This window comes from Somniosus microcephalus, chromosome 12 (genome assembly GCF_052327205.1).
Source record: "Somniosus microcephalus isolate GS21.2 chromosome 12, FLI_Smic_1.0, whole genome shotgun sequence".
NCBI classification, from domain to species: domain Eukaryota; kingdom Metazoa; phylum Chordata; class Chondrichthyes; order Squaliformes; family Somniosidae; genus Somniosus; species Somniosus microcephalus.
This window is the reverse complement of record NC_140998.1, coordinates 54,061,735-54,087,724: the sequence shown is the minus strand read 5'-3', so window position 1 is coordinate 54,087,724 and position 25,990 is coordinate 54,061,735. Positions and strand designations below refer to the sequence as shown.

Genomic DNA, 25,990 nt, shown 5'->3' with positions numbered 1-25,990 from the left:
TATTTCTTGGGAACTAAAAGCCTTACAAAAACCTTCTTGGCAACTTTGATACTCACAAGGACTTTGTACTGAGGTCAGAGTAGCACCATCTTTCCAATATACTTCAGGCACTATTTCATCACTGTACCTCTACAATAGCCATCAAATGGTTTAAGCCTCTCACATTAAATGTCATTACCAATCCAAATGTGTGGCCAGGAGTGGCAGCAGAAGAACCCCTCCCCCCACGAGACAAATCAGACACTAGTGTCATTGGCGTCTTCTGATGTCTATTGTAGCTGAATATAATTTTCTTTGTATGATATGGTCATCACAGGAATTGAAGCTGAGAATCTTTGCAAAACATGTCACAATTCTCCCAAATGCTAGTGGACATAATTGATCTGATAATTAGCAGTAAGAATCTGTATAATGTTACATTTGGTGACCCACTGACTGTAGAACTGTAAGAAGTATGACATTATTGGCTCTGCAGTGAAGAACTTATCGCCACTTGGACCAGTTCCTCAGATTTTAATATATTCTTTCCTTCTGTACAGATACCTCAGCTTTAAATGGATTTTGAATCACAGTATAATTTCCATGATTCACTCCCTATGGACACACATACAATCAAATAGTCTTCAACATTGCAATGCAGATCTCATATGCAGCCAAATCAGATTAAGGAAAGTTGCTGAAGCAGTATATCTAGCCACTAGATATGAAGAATCTTCTGGACTCAATTTAGAATTTGAAATTTAACATAAATGTAAAGTAAAGTTCTAAACACTAATGGCAAAAAGCATTACTGTGTGGACAAAAGGCTTCTCTCAAATGGAGTCAATACAATGCAACTGGTAAGAACAGGGAGGAGAAAAAGATCTAAGATGAAAGCAGAGAAAGATCTTCATGGCATGCACTAAGGCTAGAGTGCATTAAAGTTTGCATTAACTGAGGCACTGCAATATGGGCCAACATCCGTGCCAGTCATGGAACACAAGATCTCATAGGGAGTAATACAAAAGGCAAAATATTGCAGATGCTGGAAACCTGAAACTTAAACATAAAATGTTGGAAATACTCAGCAGGTCAGGCAACAACTGGCCTGGCCTGCCCTGCTGAGTATTTCCAGCATTTGCTGTTTATATCTTGTAGGGACTGATGTCCATGGAGTTTTTTTTTGACTAGGGCTGGCCTAGTTAACAATCAGCGATGCCTGAACTGGGGAAAATCAGAACCGACTAAGTACCAAACCATTCAGACTTTTCTGGGTTTAACACCATCTCATCAGCATCCAGGCCAGTCCCAGATACCGATATCTGAGGAACTAATCCCTGAAGGCCCTGTAAATATCAACATTGCAGCAACTCCAACATGTGAGTGGAGGCTCCAAATGATGAATACAGTAATAAAATTATTTTTTTCCTATTAGCTAGGAACTCTTCACAGTTTAAAAAAAAAAATACTACATAGTTGGAGAAATACGTTATGTTAACGTACTCCCCCTGTGCTATCCTCTTCCATCAATAGTTATTCAAATAAACTTACACTACCTGGCCTGTTGATATATAATCCTTTAAAGGATGAATTGCTAGACAGACAATGTCATCATCATGGCCAAGGTAGAATCGTTGTATATTCTGCTGACGATTATATACTATTCCTACTGCTGCAACATGGTATACAATCTCTCCAGTTTGAGTGTAAAATAGATTGTTCCTGCAGTCATAGCCCCTGTAACTGAAAGGTAAAAAGAAAGTTATATCAGTAATGTCAATTTTTACTCCTATACTGTGTTTTCTTCTGCCGTTCCTTACAGATGGAGCCTTTCCAACATCTGTGCAAGGAATGTACTAGTGGATAAAACGAGCAAGGCTTCACTCCTTCAATTAGATTATAAAGCCTTTGTCAGCCAATTAATTTCACCTTGTGGGATTGTTTGTTCTTTAACTTACCCTTGGTATAAGGATGAGGCTGGCAGACATAGAAACATAGAAGATAGGAGCAGCAGTAGGCCATTCGGCCCTTCGCGCCTGCTCCGCCATTCAACGAGATCATGGCTGATCATCCAAACCCTAGCACCCGGTCCCTACACCGACAGCCATCCCACCCAAGCCCTATCCCCGTAACCCCACGTATTTAATCCCCCCTAACACTAAGGGTCAATTTTTATCATGGCCAATCAACCTAACCCGCACATCTTTGGACTGTGGGAGGAAACCGGAGCACCCGGAGAAAACCCACGCAAACACGGGGAGAATGTGCAAACTCCACACAGACAGTCACCCGAGGCCGGATTTGAACCCGGGTCCATGGCGCTGTGAGGCAACAGTGCTAACCACTATGCCACCATGCTGCCACATGTCAAGAGTCACCTATGTTGTAGTGTCAGGCCTTAAATGGAGGGTCAGTTAGCAGCCTAGTTGAGTGTGCGCCCCCAGGACAAGAAAGCTAACAGCTACAGTCAAGGCAGAACATCTTCCGGTGCCTCCCAGATTTGGTAATGATCAATCTGTTCAGTTTGCGGATACAGCTCGTTAAATGAAGTACTTTGCTACATGTACTATCTCATTAAATTGAACCGTTCCAAACCCCCCCCCACCCCAAGAACATCCTACCCATGAACAAAATGTAAGCGCACACTGCTGTCTGGAGCTTTTTCCCGTTTCTTTGAAGTTGCTGCTTGACGCTTTTCTTTGCATTTCTCTTTAAGCTGAGGTAGGTCTTCTTTGTAAATCTATTGGAAAGAAAAGCAGATTTAAAAACATTGAAAAAGAAACATTAACACATTAAAGTGGTGCAATTAAAAAAAGTGAGCCGCTGAATAGATTTCAAACTTTTGTGTGTGGAGAACCCACAGAAAATATTGACTTGCTCCCAGGACCTCCTGTTCTATTATTAGGGAATCTGATGCACCACATATTTTTGAATTGATGCAAAAGTGATCTGACTCTCAACTGCACTAAAGAGATAAGAGATGCACAGATATAGATACTCAAGTTGGCAGTGCAGAGAATTGGCCACAAAAAGGCAACTGGAATTCAGGATTTTATACATTGGGGCATTGACTATAAAAGTAAAGAAGCGATGTTGATTTTGTAACAGAAATTTCTTATACCACAATTTGGGAGTGTTTCATGGAGCTCTGGACACCCCACTATAGGAAGGAGAGCCAAGGAAAGAGCACAGCAAAGATTAATTAGAACGATACCACAAATGAGAACTTTACAGTTATGAAGAAAGACTCTTAAAAATAATGGCCCTAAAACTCCTGGGTCCCTAGTGTGCCAGTGGAATTGTGGCAGGGTGGGACTTCTGTCTGTCAATATGCAAGGACACTGACCCCTTCAGAAGTCACAGCATCAGCTATTTTACTGAATGCTGGGCAGGGCAAGGATGTGAGTCCCACCAGAGCCAGGCCAGATATGCCTAGGATTCCAGGGGGGGGGTGGTGAAAAATTTGATAATAGGACGAAGCAAGATTGTGGTAAGTGAGATAGCAGCAATAGCAGCTGCGTGAGAAGAGAAAGGGTGAGCATCGAGAGCAAAAAACTGAGGAATGGGAAGGCAAAAGGGATTAGAGTAGATCAATAGCTCCAGTAAAAGGGCTAGCTTAGATGTGATGGACCAAATGGTCTCATTCTGTATTGTGATTTCTATGATTCTAAGAGAGACCACCTCCAGTAGTAGTCTCACAATGCTTAGCTCACTGCTGAACTACCTGGTCATTTTAAACTTCATTTGTAATATTCTTTACATTAGCAGAGGGCAGACACCCCAGCTCTTTATTTATGTCAGAAATTAACCTATGTTTGGAAGCCATTAATGGCTATCTGCACATTTGACCACAAGTGGGAGACAGGGTCATAACTTGGATGCAATCTCAATATACAATTGGCAATTACCTGTAGTGCAACTGGCATCCAACAGGTACACCTGTAACTTATGCAAAATTGCATAATTATATTAACAGCTAAGATCCTGGAGAGTACAGTGTCAATTGGCAAAGTGTGCAGTACAGAGAATAGTTCAATTGGAAGGCGAAAAGTCATCCCTCTCCATTCCTTGCACAGATTTTACTGCTTTCTAAATATGGTGCAAATAATACATTAACCTACCTGCCGATGATAACTGATCTGTAATTCTTGTTCAATCTCAGAATCAAGTTCTGGTACGTCAGATTGATCAGAGTCGGACTGGTCACTATTGGAGTCTGCAAAACTTTCTGTAAGAGAAAAGGATTATTTTAATATTCAAATTAAAACAAAATAGATTACTTTCTGATCTCTAAAGTAGGGTCCACCATTGGCAGCCATGCCTTCAGCTGCCTGAGCACTAGGCTCTGGAATTCCCCCCCCAAGCCTCTTTGCCTCTTTCTCCTCTTTTAAGACACTCCTTAAAACCTACCTCATTAGGAAACATTAGGAGGGGTCACCAAAAGCTTAGCCAAACAGCTGGGTTTCAAAGAATGTCTTAAAAGAGACATGTGTAAAGAAGCGTAGGAGTTTAGGAAGGAAATTTCAGAGCATGGGGCCTAGGTGGATGAAGGCACAGCCACCAATAGTGGAGTGAAAGGAGGAGAGGGGGGGATGTATAAGAGACCAAAATCAGAAGAATGGAGAATTGGGGAGTGGGGAGGTTGTAAGGGTGAAGGAGGATATGGGACATGGAAGGATGATTAGATCCACAGTGTTTAAGGCTGCCAAGAGGTCAAGGAGGACAAGGAGCAATCATGCATTATGGTCAGTCACAAATAATCTCATTCATGACTCAGTTAAGGCAGAAAGCTGACTACAGGTATTCGGGCAGAGAGATGCAGGATAAATGGACATGGATCTGAGAGGCAGCAAAATGTTAAAGGGCCTTGGGGAGAAAAGGGAGATTGGGTTGGTTAGCAAGGATAGATCCCTGCCATCATCTTCTTTCAAGGCTAAAGAGCCCCCGTTTCTCTAACCTTTCCTATTAACTCAATTCTCAGGGACCAGTTTCATAGCTCTTCTCTGTCCACTGACTTGAATATTTTCCTAGTGTCAGATTTGTATTCTACTAGTATAGCAATCAGTAGTTCAAGACTTTATTCAAGACTTTGGTGCAGCAATAAACAAAGTTTGCTGCAACTAAATTTATTCAAATGTGCTACTTCTGATCCATTCAATTCTACACTTCCAAAAAATGCTGTTGCATAGCATTTTCTTTAGGAGGCTACCACAGGTTGATTCTGATAATTTCTTGATTTTGGCCTGGATTGTCTGGTCAACCACCACAGACAAAATAGAAGGAATGAACTTGAATTTATATAGCGCCTTATAACATCCTCAGGAAGTCCCAAAGTACTTCACAACCAGTTATTTTTGTAGTTCAATCAGTTCTTATGTATGCAAATTAATTAGCACACAGCAAGGTTCTGCTAACAGTAAATGGCCAGTTAATCTGTTTTTGGTAGTGTTGGTTGAAGGAGCAACGTTGGCCAGGACATCAAGGGAACTCCTTGCTCTTCTTCAAATAGCGCCATGTGAACTTTTACAATTACCCGAACAGGTAAACAGGGCCTAAATGTGATGTCTCATCTGAAAGATAGCACCTCTGGCAATGTAGCACTTGTTGAGTACTGCGCTGAAGTGTCAGCCTAGATTACAAAGGGATTATAGTGTAAGAGTAAATAAGTCTTACTACAATTATATAGGGCCTTCGTGAGACTACACTTAGAGCACTATGAACAGTTTTGGTCTCCTTATCCAAGGAAGGATATACTTGCCTTACAGGGAGTGCAACGTAGGTTTACTAGACTGATTCCTGGGATTGTCCTATGAGGAGAGATTGAGTAGACTAGGCCTATATTCCCTAGAGTTTAGAAGAATGAGAGCTGATCACATTGAAACATGTAAAATTCTTAAGGAGCTTGACAGGGTAGATGCAGGGAGGATGTTTCCCCTGGCTGGGGAGTCTAGAACTAGGATTCACAGTCTAAGGGGCCAGCCATTTAGGACTGAGATGAGGAGAAATTTCTTCACTCAAAGGGTTCAAATATACATTCAGAGATCGATAGATTTTTGGATACTAAGGGAATCAAAGGATATGGGTTTAGTGTGGGAAGGTGGAGTTGAGATAGAAGATCAGCCATGATCTTATTGACTGGTGGAGCAGGCTCGAAGGGCTGAATGACTTACTCCTGCTCCTATTTCTTACGTTCTTATGACGTGCTCAAATCTTGGAGTGACCTTCAGACTCAGAAGGTGAAAGTGCTACTAACTGAGCCAAGCTAATATATAACCGGGAAAAAGAGAGACAATAACTTAAACTTAGTGATCAGCACACTGCACTAAGTATGGTGATCATTGGCTACAAGTTTAAAAATAGTTACATTCAACATGTTTTAGGCTATCAATAGATTTTTCACAAGGGGTGAAGTATGTTCCAAGTTACTGCTGCAACATTCCTTGCAAAACTTGAAATGCAAACAAAAACACCACAGGGGTAATTCATAGAATCATAGAAGGAGGAGAAGAAGGAGGCCATTTGGCCCATCGAGTCTGCACCGGCTCATTTGAAGAGCGGCCCAGTTAGACCCACTCCCCCGCTCTCCCCCATATCCCTGCAATTTTGTCTCCTTCATGCATTCAATTCCCTTTTGAAGGCTACGATTGAATCTGTGTCCACCACCCCGTCAGGCAGTGCATTCCAAATCCTAACCACTTGTTGCATAAAAAGTTTTTCCTCATGTCGCCTCTGGTTCTTTTGCCAATCACCTTAAACCTGTGCCCTCTGATTATCAACCCTTCAGCCATTAGAAACAGTTTCTCTATCTAAACCCTTCACAATTTTAAACACCTCTATCAAATCTCCTCTTGGCCTTCTCTGCTCTAGGGAAAACCTGTTTCCCATAGCGGGAAACTGGCTGGATCAGATCAGCCACCCATTTTACACCCCACCCGCTTTTACTCTCTATTGACTTTAATGGAAAATAAAATCAGGTGGGTATAAAAAGGAAAGCCAATTCAATTCCCTCAGTTTTCCACTGGACAGGTTAGGTTACAATTACCTTCCAAATTTGTAATGTGATTAGTGCAATAAAATAATAATGCAGTTTAGAGTACATAATTGAAGTGCTTGCTCACCTTGAAGTACAATATGAAGAAATTCTTTAGACTTTCTTTCAGGGATAAATTGCCACTGGAAAACTGAATGATCTGCTCCACCAATAGAAATAACCCACTGGTAATCATAAGACCACCGCACATTGGTCACATGTGCTGAATGACCCATGTATTTCTTAAACTTTGCTCCTGAAAAAAAAATTACATTTCTGTAGGAAGAAATGTGCCACATATGAAAGATTTCAAATATGAAAAACACAATTTTTCTTTTACTTATTTATACCAATTTCAGAATCTCAACCCAATTCTTAATTTTAACTGTTGGAAGCTTTGTTATAAATGTGGGTCTGCTAATAGGTATCTTCTTGGGTTCAGTGGCATCAGTTACTCTCACAAATGGTCTGAGCACCTTACTTTTATGGGAGATGACTCACACTGTCCTGTACCTAAATAGGATAGTGTAACCCAGGGGCATAACTGTGAAGGAATAGCCATGATTCAGAGAAATACACGTTACCATGAACAGATTGCTAATATTATTAATAAAAGACATACTGGGTTTAAAAGACATAAGTCTCAGCCGACAAGGCTGTAAACAGAATACAGGCTTCTGAGAAAAGGTCAGTTGATAACAAAGTTGTAAACAAGCTTTGAAATGGGAATTAGTTAAATATACTAAAACAATGGAAGATTGAAGCAAACCACTGGTGCTTCCGAAAGGTCTACGGTTTGCAACGAACACAAAGAGACCCAGTTTAAAGTGTGAAGAGTTGGAACAGAAACACAAATATTAAAAGAGGCATGTGCCTTTGATCAAGTAAAAGAAACATCTGCTGGTCAAATAGTTTTATGTTAAACTTGGAAAACAGGAACCATAAGATTAAATATGCAACCAATTGAGATAGCTAGAAATGCATGAAACATTCAGTTGAAGTGTCTTTAATTTATAGACATAGTAAATATGAAACCAACAAGGACACTTTGAAGATATGACTTCAATAGAGACACCAAGCAATTGCATTGTGTTTGTATTGAACTTGGAGCAGTAAGCGGAGTCAAAGGGCTGGATTTTCCTAAGCCCCTGGAGTCGGGTTGGAGGCGTGCGGGCGATAAAAATCGGAGATCCGGGGGTCCCGACCCCATCCCGCCTCCATGTCAATTTCATAGGAGTCGGGTTCCCGACAAGTGCTGGAACCCGACTCCCAGAGGCGGGAAGGGATTAAAGGCAATTAAACTGCCTGTTAACAGGTAGTTTTTTGCCTAATCGCGATTTTTATTGCTGGTTTGTGGGCTTCCCGACAGCTCCAAACCACGAAAAGTTTTCGAGGCGGGACGTGGGTCTGAGGTCTTGGAGGGGTCGAGATGCCCAGTGTTCAGGTGAGTGAGGGGTGCAGGAGTGCAAAGGTAAGTGTTTTGCAAGTGTTTAAAGTGTTTAAATAAGTTTAACTTACTTTTACTTACCTTTACAGGAGTCCTGCATTCTGGTGTCGGGAGTCGGCTGCAAGAACCACAGAAGCTCCGATTTAAAAAAAAAAAAATTCAGCTTCTTGGTTTCTGCAGCAAAATGATTTTAAAGTTATCCTGAGAAAGGACTGAGGCTGAATTAGCAGTTTTTCAGTGCTTGACAGCTTCAAACAGCTGTTAAACACTGATATTTCATCTGCCAAAAGCTTTTGACAGATGAAATGTCAATCTCTGACGTCACCTGTTGCCGGGTGGCCCTTAATTGGCCTGGAAATCCAGTGGGTTGGCCACATCTCCATGGAGGCGGGACAACAAGCCCAAATGTGGGTTTCCCACCTCCAACCCGCCCCCGTAGCAAAATCCAGCCCAAAATGTCTGCAAAAAACCAGTAAAGCCAATATTAAGAATTGAATGAAGAATCTTCGATAAGAATGGCATCAAACAGAAACCATTGCTGTCATTGTTTTTATGATGGTTGTTGGAACACCTAAAAGGTAGAGAAATAATTATGCATGCAATAGTTGAATTGACAGTAAGATAGAAAGCATTCGAAAGAGGTATCAATAAAGACAATTAGCTAACATCAGCAGAGAACATCAAAGAAGAAACCACTGCCAAAAGGGTATAAAAATAAGACCTTTTTTAACAGAAAGTCAGAACATGCTGAACGGGCAAAGCATTTCTCAACTCTTTGGAGGCATCTCTGTAAGTCTTTAACTATGAGTCTCGGTAAGTCAAAGTGATTGATTTTGGTGGATGTTCTGGATTTAGAAATAAGTAAGAAATAAGAAATGTAACGAAGTAAAGATTTGAGAATAAGGATCTCTGAGAAATAAGAAATGTAAGCTAATTGTATTTTGAATTGTTAATGTTGCGACTGATTTAACAGATGTTAACTGAATGTCGGCTCTTAAATAAAACTATATGGGGGAGAAATTCAGTATCGCCCCAGTTGGGGTGCTATTATTGGCGGTGCGCAAAGTTTAGCGCCTGGCGCTAATTATCGCCTCCGACAGCAAACTTGGCTTTTATCGCCCCTGGAGGTGATTGGAGCGCTAAATCAGGCGCTACACACCTCTCTTAAGGTGCTAAAGCCGAGGAGTGAGGCGCTACCTCACAGCGCTGGCGAAGCTCATGTGATTTCAGTCAGCAATGTAACACAGACACATTGGCACCATCCAGTTCTTAAAGGGGAGTTCTGACGAATGGTCATTGACCTGAAACGTTAAATCTGTTTCTCTCTTCACAGATGCTGCTTGACCTGCTGAGTTTCTCCTGCATTTTCTGTTTTTATCTTAAAGGGGAGGGTTGATCTTGCTCTGTATCCACATCCTGCTCATTGCAGCCTTGAATCTTGGTCTGAATCTCGGCCTGGAGGGACCTGTACATCAAATCTGCTGGAAAGAACAATGGAGAGAACCAGGGGAACAGCTCAGAGTGCAGACCCCATAGTCACTTCTAAATCGATACAAGGGCAAATCAAAACCAACCTGCAAAGTGCTGCTCAGTACCCAAAACTCCTTCACAGCGTTGAATCTCTCCAGAAGTCTCTCTCTCTCTCTCAGAATGTGTGGTGCAAAAATGTCACCGACAAAAAAAGGCAGGAAGTGGTCGCCTTTAAATAGCGCTCCCCTAGTCTCTTTCTGACAGCAGAATGCTCCCCTCAACCTATCGTTGCTAGCGGCAGGCGGTAAGGCAGGGGGCGCCACTCAATTTCCGGTCCTGGCTGCTAACGGGGCGTTGCGCACTCGACTGACGTCACGATCTGCCGGCGCAGGAGATTGTGGCAGTATTGTTTAGCACCGCCGCAAAATGTCTGGTCAATTTCGCGAGAGGCGCAGATATCGCCGCGCCCGGGCGCTAGTTGCTTTGCGCCCTACTTAGCGCCCTCTTAAGGCGCTAATGGGTGGCGCTACCAACTGAATTTTCCCCCCTATATTTCTAGAATTGTCTCAAAGAGTAATCCTGTATAAACTCGCAAACCCACAAACTCTGTACACTCTTTTGTAAGGAGTTGCAGAATTCTGGGGGGTATTCCGGACCCTCATAATATCCGGAAGGTTACAGTCTAGTTCAACTTATTAAAAGTACTATTCGGAGGACGGTAACATCTTTAGTCGTTCCTTTCCTTTAGGGAGAGATAGCCTGAACCTTTAGACCCATATAAGCGTCTTATGGAATTGGGCTATCACTAACTTAAGTTGAGGGTGAACGTCTGGGGAATACGCCTGCTCTGGGATAGCCCAAAAGGGCTAGGACTGTAATTATCCCTTCATAACAATAGTATCTGTTATGATTTGAACTGGAGATTTGTGCTTCTTCAATCTCCTCAAATCAAAGGCAGACGGAGCAATCACTTGGTGAGACAAGGCGGGATATGAATTGATAAGCTGCTTTATTTCACTGTAAGGTGTTCATGCAGAAAGCAGTTCTGATCGGATTCAAAAAGTGCAACTTATCTTTGTGCAATAATACAAAAACATGCTACACTTTCCAACAGTGCTATCTTACTTCATTTAAGCATGATAATTTCTGACGATTCTGTCCTTCATTCCAAACTTCGTGCAGCCTTTGCTGCCTGACTGCCTCACATCAGCATTGTTTTAAAGATTTCCCTGACTGCCCGAGTCGGTATGTTTTATCACTTGCCAGAAAGGGGATCAAAGACTGTCCAAACAATGGGTTGGAAGTGTTCTGGTTGCCGAGACAGTTTAATGAATTACTTTTCATTTATCATCTATGGGGAAACATCAACAACACTGGCTCATTTGCATCTAAATTACCTATCATCTCAGTGTCTTTTTTTATAACCTCGCACAAATACACTAAGCTTTCAAAATCGCAACATTGAAAGTAACTTTTTTCAAATACTTTGTGAAAGAATAGTTTTTAAAAGTCCCATGACAAGCTTATATATTTAAACACAGTACTTTTCAAAATTATTCCTTTTATGAAAAAAGTTAAAAAGCTGTTCTGACAGAAAATAATATTTCTGAATCATGAACTTTGAACTAATTTTCTTTTGTTCTTGACAAATCAAGAGCACCAGGAGAATGTAAATCCAAAAGTAACTATGCGTCTATAGATAAACTTTCAGAACCATAAATCAAATTTCTGAATCATTAACTTTGAACTAATTTTCTTTTGCCCTTGAGGTATCAAGAGCACTAAGAGAATGTAAATCAAAAAGTAACACAAATGTTTCTATAGACTAACTTCTTCAGAACCATAAATCATTTAGGAAGCACACTTTTGCATATGGTTGATACAGTGCTCACAATACAATTGGTAATTACCTCTAGTCTAACAGATTGAGATAACCAGAGAAGCCTGTTAACAGGAATACTATTATGACTAGTATTTGCCCTAATTAAATTGTTCCCCATTAAACAAACACTACAGGGATGGTATGGGAATGAAACAATATATACCAAGTAGTAATCTCCGATGGCTATTGAGTAAATGCATGCATGCTAACCTAGAAAACCCTCAAAAGCAGATTAACAGCTATTTAAAAAGCTCCTGGCCCAAAAAAAGCTGACAACTTGAATGGCACTGAATAGAGGCCTATGACATGTGAAAACAAGTAACTTAACAAACTACAGTGGGACAAGGGCTTGTCGAGCTTCCTGTGCTTCAGCTAGAGTATACCTACTAGTTGGCAGCTCATTGAGGATTTCAGTGGCATCTCTACATCTACGTTTGCAATCCTTAGTAAGTTGGTGTATGGATCATAAACTTGTTTAACTGCAAGGTTCTGAGCTTTTTGGATTTTTTCCTATTTGTGGCATATACACGCATTAGACAGCACCACATATGCACAACAGTGTTTAAAACTGATGGAGTCCAGTGTTCAGCCAGTATAATTGGCTTCTTTCTCAATAAATTGTTTCTGAAAATTCAACAGCAGGGACTAGTACTACTTAAGTCCCCAACAAAGCACCAAATAAAGATTTATCCATCATCCACTCATCTTCCACAATTGTGCAAAAAGCTGGGAAGAGATCTCAAATTTTTTGGAAGAGTTCTTTATTTAGAATGCAGGCAAAAAAAAAACCATTATCGATACTATACCAAAAGGGGAGTAAGGGTGTAGTTATATCACATTTAAAGGACTTAGGGAGAGAAATTCAGTATAGCCCCATTTGGGGCGCTAACTTCGCCAGCGCCCCGGCGCCGGAAATTGGTCGGTTGCGCCCCAAAGGGAAGCGGGGTGCTACTGGAGGCGCCCCGCCTCCCTCTTGGGGCGCTGCGAGTGAATATCGTGGCGCTACGTGCCGCAGCGCCACACGCTGCGGCACGTCGCGCTGCGGTATTGCAGGCCTTCCTCCCCTTCTTAAAGGGGAGGGGCCTTGTGCAGCGCGATCTGGGGCCCAGCTGGGCCCCCGGGAATCGGGAATGCAGGCAAAAGAGCCCGGCACTCAAGAGAAGTGCCGGGCTCTTGGAGCGCAGCCGGCACTCCGCGGGGGGGTTCAGGAGTCCGGGGACGGGAGCGCAGGCAGGAGCTGGCAGGCGGCCAACAACAAAAATGGCCGCCCCGCACCTCGCCTTTAATTTGCACCTCCCTGGCCGCAGATACGCCACCCTGACCCTGTCGGACATAGCGTCCGGTGGTAAATCAGGGGGCGCTCCCGAATATCGCGACCGGGGCGCTGCGCACACCGATGACGTCATCGCCAGCGGCGCAGCACTAATGGTTAGCACCACCACTAACCTCCCGCTTAATTTGGCGGGAGGCGTGGGCAGTGCCGCGCCCGGGTGTTAGTTGGTTTGCGCCCCACTTAGCGCCCTCTTAAGGCGCTAACGGGTGGCGCAACCAACTGAATTTTTCCCCCTTAGACTGGTATGTGTCGAGTGGTGTGCGGTGCAGAGTTGGTAGTTATACTGTTGAATGTAAATTGCTGCAGGTCACATTGAAGTTTATCACAAAGCACTCTCAATTGGTACATGTACAGAGCTATGCTCCTGGGTAGCTATCCTTTAAATCTTAGGACAGAATTGGCACATGTATCTTTAAAAAGATGCTTCCCGCAGGGCTGAAATTATACTACAGCCAGAGAAAACTCAACATAGTGTAAGACGGTCTTTTAGCAGGGCGAATTCCTCCCCACAGCTGGAACTCACTGCATTCCACTCCCTTAAAAGAAATTTACTTCTCTCTGCCAAAAACTCACTCTGATGTAAGCTTCCAATATAACAGTTAACAATTTACAATATAGTCTCAATGGTATTCTGCCATGATAAGTACCTTCCTGAAAAGCTTGCGAATGCAAGTCTTCTGCCAAAAGGTTTTACAACACAAGAAGATACTTGCAGCAACATAAACAAATGTAGACTCAAAACAATTTCACCTCTCAATGACATTCTTTGCCTTGTGTTCCATTTCTGCTATATTGAATTACATGATAACTTTATATATTTTCACCTATCCCTCCTTCTGAAGTAATTGATCCTTCTAGTACACTGATGATTGTTAACATATTCTGAAGCAGGAATGGCATGGAATTTCATGACTTTGCTAAGCAAATGGGCCAGAAAATTGTGTCTTTTTTCTCGATTCACAGAAAAACTAGAAAGCAAACCTCAGGTTGTGCATGGAGACCTGGATTGAGGTATATGACTTACCAGGAAAATGGACAGGTAACTAATAAAAATACAAACCGAAACATTCAGATATTTAAAAAAAAATTTTTAGCAACGTACCTTTTTTAAAACCAGGATATCGAAAAAGTTTTACTAATCCATAGTCATCTGCAGTAACTAGAACTTGGTCATTGAAATTTGCATCCACTGAATTAATATCATTAACATCTAAATATTTGGGCCATATTCCATTCACGTCTGGACCTGATACACAAGTCCAAGTTGCCCACTGTACATCCTTTATTTCTTCTTTATTTGCAATTTCTTTACCACCTGAAATAATATTAAAATAAAAAGACACCAGAAACTAAATTTGAAACAAACACAAATTGACGGAAATAGACAGTAAGCCTGTCAGCATGTGAAAGGAGAAAACAGGGTAATGTTCTGGATAGAGTTCATTCATCAGAACTGAAAAATCACATCACCAAGCTCCTTTAGTGAGCTGACCAAAACAAAGAATGGTCATGAATACAGAAGCATAATTGCAGTTACAAAGGGTTAGCTAATGGGGTTAACTGCTTGTAAAACAGATTTGTAGTTAAAAGCTGGAGAGATATAAATTGGAGAATGATGTACAAAGACAATCTTGACCTGTGAAAAGGATCAAAAACCAAAAGATAAGTAAAAAGATGAGTGAATCTACTCCAAAATGAAAGGGAACAAAATGGAATGTGAATGGGAGAAACCAGCAGCAAAAACAGGGGAAGGCAACCAGATAGGAAATTGGTAAAGTCAGCCTTCAGCTCCCCATGTTCCAGGATTTATCTTCTCACCAGTTTGTTGTGGTCAGTTGTGTAAAGTGGTATGCATCTTTTTTTTTCCAGTTCTGACAACTAAATTAATCTCTTTCTAAAGATGCTAATGGACCTGAACCTGTAAAGCATTTGTAGCATTTCTGTTTTTAATGCACCTACAGGCAAACGTGAAAAAACAGGCTTTTTGTTTTTTATGCTAGACCATTTTTGTGCAGAAGCAGTCTGAATGAGCAAGCATCTAGATCATATACCTGAATAATCACACATCATCCATCTTCATTGTCCCCCACTGACTCCCTAATGTCCAGCAGAGAGTTCACAACTCTTACTCTAATTTTTGTATCCATCCATGGCCTCACTTCACTCTGCCTCTACAATCTTGTCCAGTCCTATGTCCTAACATATATCGTCCAAGCCTTTAACTCTACAGTGTGTTCCCCCCACCCACCTCCCTACCATTGGTGGCAGAGCCTTTAGTCATCAGCCTTCTACAGTCTGCAATTATACAGCTTTCCCTGGTTACCTTCTTAATTTTTCTCCCTCTTCCTACTGTGTGTTCGGATCCCTTTCTAAAGCACCATGGGACATTTTGTTACATGAAAGGCATGCAATTTCAGAAGAGGTCTATCACAAATAAATCAATACCACTTAAATCAATATAACAGAGTTCAAACAGACAAATGAAGAAAAGTAAACATGCAATTACACATTTATATTCATCAAGGTGAAACCCTTACTTGGCATGTTGTAAAACAGTCTTTTTCCAGAACCATCATTAGTTTGTAAGTATTTGCTATCAGCTGACCAATCCATGTGTGTGATGAAGCTCAAAGATCCAAAACATTCGCCAACCTTTTTATATCGTTGCAGAACTCCATAGATATCAATGGAGCTATCATTTGAGCCCACAGACAAATACGTTCCATCAGGTGAATATTTTAACTCATGAATTGCTTCTTTCCTATCTTTAATGTGAACAACTTCAGTCATATCTCTGTAATAGTAAAAACAGTTTACCATGAAACAGGTCTAAAATACAGCCTCAAAAATACTACACAAAGTCACAACTGAGTCGCTCGACAGGGACTTCAGGCAGCTGCATTTTGCACATCTTCACATAGAAACATAGAAGATAGGAGCAGGAGTAGTCCATTCGGCCCCTCAAGCCTGCGCCGCCATTTAATGAGATCATGGTTAATCATCCAAATTCAGTACCCTGTCCCTGCTTTCTCCCCATATCCCTTGATCCTTTTAGCCTTAAGAAATATATCTAACTCCTTCTTGAATATATTTAATGAATTGGCCTCAACTGCCTTCTGTGGTAGAGAATTCCACAGGTTCACCACTCTCTGGGTGAAGAAATTCCTCCTCATCTCAGTCCTAAATGGCTTACCCTTTATCATTAGACTGTGACCCCTGGTTCTGGACTCCCCCGCCATCGGGAACATCCTTCCTGCATCTAGTCTGTCTAGTCCTGTTAGAATTTTATAAGTTTCAATGAGATCACCTCTCATTCTTCTAAACTCTAGCGAATACAAACCTAATCGGCCTAATCTCTCTTCATACGTCATTCCTGCCATCCCAGGTATTAGTCTGGTGAATCTTCGCTGCACTCCCTCCATGGCAAGAACACCCTTCCTCAGATAAGGCAACCAAAACTGCACACAATACTCAAAGTGTGGTCTCACCAAGGCCCTGTACAACTGCAGCAAGTCATCCTTGCTCCTGTACTCGAATCCTCTCGCTATGAAGGCCAACATACCATTTGCCTTCTTAACCGCCTGCTGCACCTGCATGCTTACCTTCAGCGACTGGTGCACAAGGACACCCAGGTCTCGTTGCACTTCCCCTTTTCCCAATCTATTGCCGTTCAGATAATAATCTGCCGTCCTGTTTTTGCCACCAAAGTGGATAACCTCGCATTTATCCACATTATACTGCATCTGCCATATCACCCAACCTGTCCAAATCATCCTGGAGTTTCTCTGCATCTTCCTCACAGCACACACGCCCACCCAGCTTTGTGTCGTCTGCAAACTTGGAGATATTACATCTAGTTCCCTCGTCTAGATCATTAATATATGTTGTGAATAGCTGGGGTCCTAGCACCGATCCCTGCGGTACCCCACTAGTCACTGCCTGCCACTCGGAAAAAGACCCGTTTATTCCAACTCTTTGCTTCCTGTCTGCCAACCAGTTCTCTATCCAAGTCAGTACCTTACCCCCAATCCCATGTGCGTTAACTTTGCATGCTAATCTCTTATGCAGGACCTTATCGAAAGCCTTTTGAAAGTCAAAATGCATCACATCCACTGGTTCTCCCTTATCTATTCTACCAGTTACATCCTCAAAAAATTCCAGTAGATTAGTCAAGCATGATTTACCTTTTGTAAATCCATGTTGACTTTGTCTGATCCTGTCACTGTTTTCCAAGTGCTCTGCTATTACATCTTTTATAATGGACTCTAGCATTTTCCCCACTACCGATGTCAGGCTTACTGGTCTATAATTCCCCCTTTTCTCTCTACCACCTTTTTTAAATAGTGGGGTTACATTAGCTATCCTCCAATCCATGGGAACTGTTCCAGAGTCTATAGAATTTTGGAAGATGACCAGCAATGCATCTACTATTTCTAGGGCCACTTCTTTAAGTGCCCTAGGATGTAGATTATCAGGCCCTGGGGATTTATCGGCCTTCAATCCCGTCAATTTCCCCAACACCATTTCCCTACAAATATTGATTTCATTCAATTCCTCCCTCTCATTAGACCCTATGTTCCCCGACATCTCTGGGAGGTTATTTGTGTCCTCCTTTGTGAAGACAGAACCAAAGTATGTATTTAATTGGTCTGCCATTTCTTTGTTCCCCATTATAAATTCCCCTGATTTTGACTGCAAGAGAGCTACGCTTGACTTCGCCAATCTTTTACTCTTTACATATCTATAAGCGCTTTTAGTCAGTTTTTATGTTCCCTGAAAGCTTGCTCTCATACTCTATTTTCCCCCTTAAACTGTTTGAACCACCTTTAAAGGATCATACTCAGACATGTGTCGAGGTCATCTGAAAGGTCACTGTCTTCCTATGTATGAACCTTTCCTGTAGGAAGCAATCAGTGTTCTGAAAACATATTTCCTCCCCAGACACAATTGCATGTTCTGGGACTGCCCCCTGGTTAGGCCTTGTGCCTAAAAGTCAGGCACGAAATATGAGCCTGCAGCTGCACTCGGAGCCTTGGGGACTGGCGTCTTTTGTCTGCTGCTGGACAGCCCAAGGGCTTCTGCTCATCCTGGGGTGGGTCAAAAACAAGATTCTGAACATGCCTGGAGTTGCTTCACCTTCCACCCAAGACCTTTCCATAGACACCCCTCTGCTGGGGTGGCAGGTGAGTGCTGATAGAGGAAGAATGAGACAGGAGGCTGGGTATGGCCCTCTTGTCTCATTAGAATAGGTGCACTGAGCCTGTGCCTACTACAGCTTCAGGCCCAGTTACAATTGCTAGAGAAACACTAAGAAATCTGAGGGCAACACATCAAGGATAGAGATCTGACACAACAGGCCCCTGCCCGTTACTGTTCTTCTCTACGATTCCCCAGGCATAGGACGAGGAAAATCTCTCCTTATAGAAACACAGAAAAATAGGAGCAGGAGGAGGCCCTTCGAGCCTGCTCCGCCATTCAATATGATCATGGCTGATCCTCTATCTCAATACCATATTCCTCCTCTCTCCCCATACCCCTGGATGCCTTATGTGTCTAGAAATCTACCCATTTCTTTCTTAAATATATTCAATGACTTGGCCTCCACAGCCTTCTGTGGTAGAGAATTCCACAGGTTCACCACCCTCAGTGAAGAAATTTCTCCTCATCTCAGTCCTAACAATACCACTAACAATTATAAATTATATATTTCTTGAGGGATAAAGATCACTAAACTTATCCACTGCATTAACCAACCCTGCACATCCTCTCTCCAGGCTCTTGGACCTAACATCTGCTCCATTAGCAGAGCTAGCTCTCCATCTTTATCTTCCTTGTTGGTATTTCCCAGGCTCCCGTGGCAGCACTACAGTACCACTGGGGAGAGGTTGTAACTGCAGCATGTTTAGAGAGGCAGATTCCATTATAGATGTGGATATGGGAATTTATAATGGAAAAAAGTTGACAGGAACTGTACAAGATTGCAGGATTTTTAATATATTACTAGTTGATATTCCGTGGCGTTATCACACAGGGAGTGAGGGCCATGCTGAATCTCCATGTGAAGTGGGGTTACAGGGTGGGGCATAATTAAACCAGTGCAGGGAGACATAATTCAGTCTTTTAAAATCATACATTGGGTCTTTATTTTTATATTACAGTTATAAATTTATATATCCACATTTATAATGGACCGTTATAAATTTCTATATCTACATTTATAATGGAAAAAGTTGACAGGAAGTGCATGCAGAGGTAAAGTTACAGATATTGATAGACACAGTACAGTAATTATGTAAAAAAAATTGTGGAATAATTTTTCTCTAATGTGTACAAACTATTGAACATAATTTGTTTATATTATCGTACATCTACATGATACAAGTGTCTGTGCATCAGTTTCTGTGGTGATTTCCATGGAAGTATGAAGGTTGATTATGGGACAGTTGGAGGAGGCAGGAGGTTAAACTGAAGGGTGGAGAGGAGCAAAATCTCAGGGGAGGAAACAGGTCGGCGTTGGACAGATTGGTAGTAGTGAGTGCAAATGAGGTTGTGGTGGCAAATGGATGGTAAAAGTTGAGTGGCAGAAAGCGTTGAAAAGTTTGAAATTTATGCACGTCCAGAGGATTAGGTGGTTGCGAGTGAGGAGTACAGAAGTTAGTGGGATGATGTCAGAGAAGGAAAGGAGGAGTTAGACCAGTTACAATCAAAGAGAATTGAGAGAGAAAACAGAGAGGATCGGTAGAAGGATATAGAGCGTCTTTCACATCCTCAGGACATCCCAAAGTGTGTCACAGCCAATTAATTATTTTTGAAATGTAGTCACTGTTGTAATGTAGGAAACATGGCAGCCAATTTGTAGACAGCAAGGTCCCACTAACAGCAATGACATAAATGGCCAGATAACCTGTCTTTAGTGATGTTGGTTGAGGGATAAATAATGATCAGGACTCCAGCAGAACTCCCCTGTTCCCTTTGAATAATGTCATGGACTCTTATGTCCACAAGAGGGCAGACGGGGCCTTAGTTTAACATCTCATCTGTTACACCGGGGAAAAATTGGGTGGTGCCCCTAAAAAGTTAGCGTCCCTCCACCGGAAATTTAGTAGTAGCGCCCCAAGCAGGAGGTGGGGCGCGACTGGAAAGCGCTCCACTTCCTGCTTGGGGCACCACTACTGAAGTTCGCGGCGCTACGTGCAGCAGTGCCACGTCATTGCAGGCCTCCCTCCCCTGATTAACGGGGAGGGGCCTAGCGCTGCGCGCACCGAGGCCCTGCTGGACCACCGGGGAGCGGGGTGCTGTGAAAACACTCAAGAGGAATGCCGGGCTGAGCGATCACAGCCGGCACCCTGAAAAAAAGGGAAAGGGGGCAGATGCTGGCAGTCGGCCAAAATAAAAATGGTCACCGACACCTGCCCAAGTTGCGCCGCCGTTGCGCAAGGGAATTTTGCGGCCGGGGTGCTGCGCATGGCGATGATGACATCACCGACGGTGCAGTGCCGCGGGGCGCTACCGGCTACCGCTAACCTTTCGCTGAATGTCGCGGGAGGCATTAGTGGCACTGCGCCCGGGCGCTAGGGGTTTTGCGCCCCATTAGCGCCCCCGGGTGCGCTAACGAGAGGCGCAAATCAACCCAATTTTTCCCCCATGGAATCTCCGACAATGCTGCACTCCCTCAGTACTGCAATAAAGTGTCATCCTAGATTGCATGCTTAAGTTTCAAGTAGAAACCATATATGTATTGGGCAAGGGCGTCTTGGGAGGTTTAACAGTCTGTGGACTATCAGGGAAAAAGCACAAAAGTGAGAGCAGGATTAAAACAGCAGAAGAGTAGAATTCTTTTTTAAAACACCTGGGAATTGGACAGAGAAATAGAAACACTGGGAGCGGGAGTAAAAAACGGTTGAGTGGGAACAAGACTAAAAGAAACAGAAATACTGGGAGTGGTACAAAAAATATTTAAACACTTTAAAAAAAAAACTGAAAGTTGGAGTAAAAACAAAGTTAAAAGGAAACAGAAGTATTTTTAAAAACAGGAACACTGGGAACAACACAAAAACAGTTCCAAAAAACAGAACGGAACTAAAAGATTATTAACATGGTTCATGGGACTTTAAAAAAACCAAATAGTAGCAAGACTGCTGTTAGATCCGTGATTCTGAGAGTATGATTTTTTCAATAACCACACGGATGCTGTAACTTAACAATCAACAGGTATTTACTGGAGTAGGGTAGTCTCAAGACTGGGGGCACAGAGGCATGCGCAAGGCTTATATACAGGTGTGGTCACTGCCGGTACTACAGTATACAGGAGCTGTAAAAGTAGTTCTCTCTTAAAAGGTACATACACTACAATTCCTCCCCTTTTAGATTAGTAGTACCCATAATATTCAAATAACAATTAACACTTTAACATGTACATTAAACAACAATAGTCCATTTATAGATTCAGTCTTTGGGGCAGCTTCCTGATCCTTTCGGGATAGCGCCTTTCCTGAGGTTCTTGTTCTTGGTGCGGAGGCGATTCTGGCCCCTTTTCATCGGTTAGTTCATCGGTTTCCACTGCTACTGGTTCTGAGGTAAATGCTACCGGTATGTCGGGTTCATCCCCAGGTACTCGAGACATGGGGTTGACTCATTCCTGTGACGCTAAGATCTGATCGACGTGGCGTCTCACAATGTTCTCCCCGACATCCACTGTGTACATTAATGGCCCCTGCCTTGTGCATATCGTTCCGGGTTGCCATTTCTCTGTTCGGTAGTCACGGGCCAAGACTGGTTGTCCTACATTGAAGTTCCTCGTCGGCTTCTCATTGATGTGCTGGAATTGTTTATCCTCAACATTTCTTCGCACATTTGGTCTGAGCAAGTCCAGACGAGATCTCAACCTTCGGTTAAAGAACATCATGGCCGGGGTCTGGTTGGTAACTGCATGTGTCGCGTTTCGGTAGGCTAATAAGAAATTGTCCACCTTATGCTGTAGTGGAATTTCCTTGTCGCACATGGCCTTTATCGCCTTCTTAAAGGTTTGTACGAACCTCTCAGCCAATCCATTTGTGGCTGGATGATACGGGGCGGATGTGTAATGCCTTACCCCATTCCTTCTCATAAATTTTCGAAACTCTTTGGACACAAACTGTGGTCCATTATCAGAGCAAATCTGCTCTGGCAAGCCGTTTCTGGCAAATATGGTCCGTAGGACTGCAATCATTTTCTCTGTAGTGGTTGAGGACATTTTTATCACCTCAGGCCACTTCGAATGAGCATCCACTGCTATTAAGAACATTGAGTCCATGAATGGACCAGCAAAATCAATATGCACCCGTTGCCATGGAGAGGAGGGCCACTCCCATGGGTGTAGAGGGGCATGTGGTGGTGCATTTTGGACCTTCTGGCATCCTGAGCAGCTCTTGGTTAGGTCTTCAATTTGTTGATCGATTCCCGGCCACCACACACAAGCCCTAGCAAGGCTTTTCATTTTCACTCCCCCCAGATGACCTTCATGTAGCTCATTTAGCACTCTCTCCCTTAACTTGGGTGGAATCACCACTCTGGATCCACACATCACTGTCCCCTAGCATACTGACAGCTGTTCTCTTCTGGATGAGAATGCTGGCAACAGTGAGTCGCCATGTGTTGGCCATCCCCTCACCGTCAAATCATATACCCGAGACAGCGTCGGATCATTGCGGGTCTCCTTCTCTATATCTGCGTTCGTTACTGGCAATCGTTCAATTATTGACAAATAAAATATCTCGATAGGGTCCACTGCTGGTGCTTCCTCCACAGTAGGCAGTGGCAGGCGTGATAGCCCATCAGCGTTTCCATGCTGTTTCGTGCCTTTATATTCTATTTCATATTGATTCGCCCCTAGAAACAGGGACCATCTTTGTAACCGTTGTGCAGTCATCACTGGAACGCCCTTCTTAGGATTAAAGATGGAGACAAGTGGTTGGTGGTCAGTCAGCAAGGTGAACTTCTGCCCATGCAGATAGTGGTTGAATTTTTTTACTCCCCATACTAGGCTGAGGGCCTCCCTGTCATTCTGGGCGTAGTTGCACTCGGCTGAGGTTAGTGACCGAGACACAAAGGCTACTGGCCTCTCCAACCCGTCTGGGAATTTGTGCGACAGCACCGCTCCAATACCATAGGGTGAGGCATCACATGCCAAACGAATTGGTAGTGCTGGGTTGAAATGGGCCAACACCTCTTTTGATGTGATCAATTCTTTACACTTCTGGAAAGCTCGTCTACGTTCGTCATTCCACTTCCATGGTACCCCTGTTTGCAGTAGGGTGTTCAGTGGGTGTAATACCATGGACAAATTTGGTAAGAACTTATGGTAGTAGTTTACCAGCCCGAGGAACGACCTCAGTTGTGACACATTTTCCGGTGCTGGAGCCTCAGGGGACTTATGTAACCCCTCTTCATCGATGACGTGGCCACAATACGAGATCTGCTTCTGGAAAAACTCGCACTTGTGGCGATTAGCTCGTAGCCCATATTTCCTTTAATCTGGTGAGTACCTTCTCCAGGTTGGCGAGGTGATCACTGTCATTTTCGCCCGTGACCAGGATGGCGTCCAAATAACACTGGGTCCCTGGAATCCCTTGCAGGACTTGATCCATCGCCCTTTGCCAAATAGCCGGAGCCGATGCTACCCCAAACACCAGCCGGTTGTATTGATAGAGACCTTTATGAGTGTTAATCGTAAGGTATTGTTTCGAGGCTTCTTCTACCTCCATTTGCAAGTACGCCTGGGCTAGATCAATTTTGGTGAAGCGTTTACCTCCAGATAGCGAGGCGAAAATATCCTCAATTCGTGGAAGCGGATATTGTACCATGTGAAGGACTGGGTTCACTGTCACCTTAAAATCCCCACAGATGCGGACCTTCTTTGGTTCCCCAGGCGTATTACTCAATGACCTCTTCATTACAGGAATGATGGATGTAGCCCACTCGCTCCAGTCTACTTTGGACAGTACTCCTGAATGTTCCAACCCTTCCAGCTCTGCTTCGACAGCTGGTCTGATCGCATAAGGCACTGGTCTGGCCTTAATAAACTTTGGGCTTGCATTTTCCTCTATTTTAATCGTTGCTGTTATGCCTTTTAGTGTTCCGAGTCCCTCCTGGAACACTTCTTTTGCGTCAGTTAGCATTTTTGACAGTCATCCAGGCGTGATGTCGTCATCCTTTTTGGCCTCTACCTTCAGTGCCTGTATGGAATGCCAATCTAATTGTATCTTCCGGATCCATTCACGTCCTAGTAGTGCTGGTCCTCCATCTGGCAATACATATATGTCCATTTTAGGTATTTCCTGGCCTTTATATATCACTTTCACCCTTATTTTTCCTTTGGGGTAGACTTCTTGCCCCGTGTATGTCTTCAAGACAATCTCTGTAGCTTTCAAGGGTATATGTGAAAATAGCCGCTTGTAGTCCCTTTGGTTTATGACTGTTAGGGCTGATCCTGTGTCCAATTCCATTTTCACTTGGACTCCGTCTATCTCGAGTGTAACCCAGATAGTCTGGGGATCCTCCATTTTGGTTACCTTATGTAGTTTCAGACAACCCAGCTCCTTGCTTCCGGAGTCTGTGTCACTTTTCTGTTCGTCTGAACTACTGTCCATCACCTTGTGTACCTTTTTGTACTTCTCCTGTGGAGATTTCTTACTGTTGGTTTTCTTCCCAGACCTGCAGACTCTTGCTATGTGTCCTGCTTTTCCACACTGTCTGCACACTTGGTCCTTGAACCAACAATCCTTCTGGTCGTGTGTTGTTCTGCCGCAGCGATAGCACTTCCCTGTTCCATAGGACATTTCATTGGTGCCATATTCTTGCGGTCTCCGTTGTATCTCTGCAGCGCCCCTTGCGGCTGCTTCGTGTGATACTGCCATACTGAAAGCCTTGTCCAGCATAAGATCCTTTTCTGATAGAAGCCGTTTCTGGGTTCCTTCACTTTGCAGCCCACACACAAACTTGTCCCTTAACGTATCTGCTAGTCCCGCTCCAAACTGGCAGTGTTTCGATAGCTTGCGCAGTTCCGTTAGGTACTCAGCATTGCTTTCGTCTTTGTGTTGGTTCCTTTTATGGAACTTAAATCGTTCTGCTATCAGCAGCGGTGTGGGGTTTAAGTGGTCCTGTAGGATTTCTACTATGCTTTCGAAATTCTTGTTCACAGGCTTCTCTGGGGTTATTAGGTTTCGCAGTAACGCATAAGTTTTTACACCCATGGAATTTAACAAAACCAGTGCTTTCCTAGCATCTGGCACTTCATTCGCCCTGCAGTACACCTCAATACGTTCCACATATGTCGCCCAATCTTCGACTTCATTGTCGAACGTAGAGATACTGCCACTCTTCTGCATCCCTGGGTGTGATTTAACTGTCAAAAATGGCGTCTCCCGCGCTTCCCCTTCTCCGCTGGCACAAAATGGCGTCTCCCGCACTTTCCTTCCTTCCCGTGCTCGCCCTTCTTCTCCGCTGCAGCTTCTAAAAATGGCGTCTCCCGCGCTCTTCCTTCTTCTCCGCGGCTCAATGGCGTCTCCCGCGCTCTCCCTTCTTCTCCCCACGGACACTGTTCAGCCCTTGAGCCCTGGCTGTGCTCTGCGCGTTCTTTTTTTTTTTGTGCGCCTTTCCCGTTTCCGCCGCTCGGTCCTGAACCCGGCTGCTGCTTTACCCTCTCTCTCTCCATTTTGTTTTTCCTCGACGCCGCTCGGTTTTCAACCCCCGGCTGCGCCCTACCCTCTGTCTTACTCCGTCGACGCTGCTCGGCTTTCTCTCCGCTGTCGGTCGGCTCCAGCCGCCGCTGTCCGGGAAGGGTCTGCGCTGTACCTGTCGTCAGTCTATTGC

General features: G+C 43.5%; 1 protein-coding gene across 5 annotated transcripts in view; it reads right to left on the bottom strand.

Annotated features, from left to right (window-relative positions):
• Window positions 1–25,990, bottom strand: part of LOC147109195 (echinoderm microtubule-associated protein-like 5) — a 236,892-nt gene that overhangs the window by 128,970 nt on the left and 81,932 nt on the right. For all 5 annotated transcript variants that reach the window (XR_015080190.1, XM_086002884.1, XM_086002885.1 and 2 more), the window contains 6 exons: window positions 15,679–15,935; window positions 14,244–14,456; window positions 7,098–7,265; window positions 4,101–4,207; window positions 2,601–2,719; window positions 1,536–1,722 (listed from right to left, as the gene is read on the bottom strand). Coding sequence is in view for 4 of the 5 variants with exons in the window: in XM_086002884.1 (XP_085859010.1) it covers window positions 1,536–1,722; window positions 2,601–2,719; window positions 4,101–4,207; window positions 7,098–7,265; window positions 14,244–14,456; window positions 15,679–15,935 (1,051 nt within the window). In the remaining variant the exon portion in view is untranslated. The remainder of the gene's footprint in view (window positions 1–1,535; window positions 1,723–2,600; window positions 2,720–4,100; window positions 4,208–7,097; window positions 7,266–14,243; window positions 14,457–15,678; window positions 15,936–25,990) is intronic.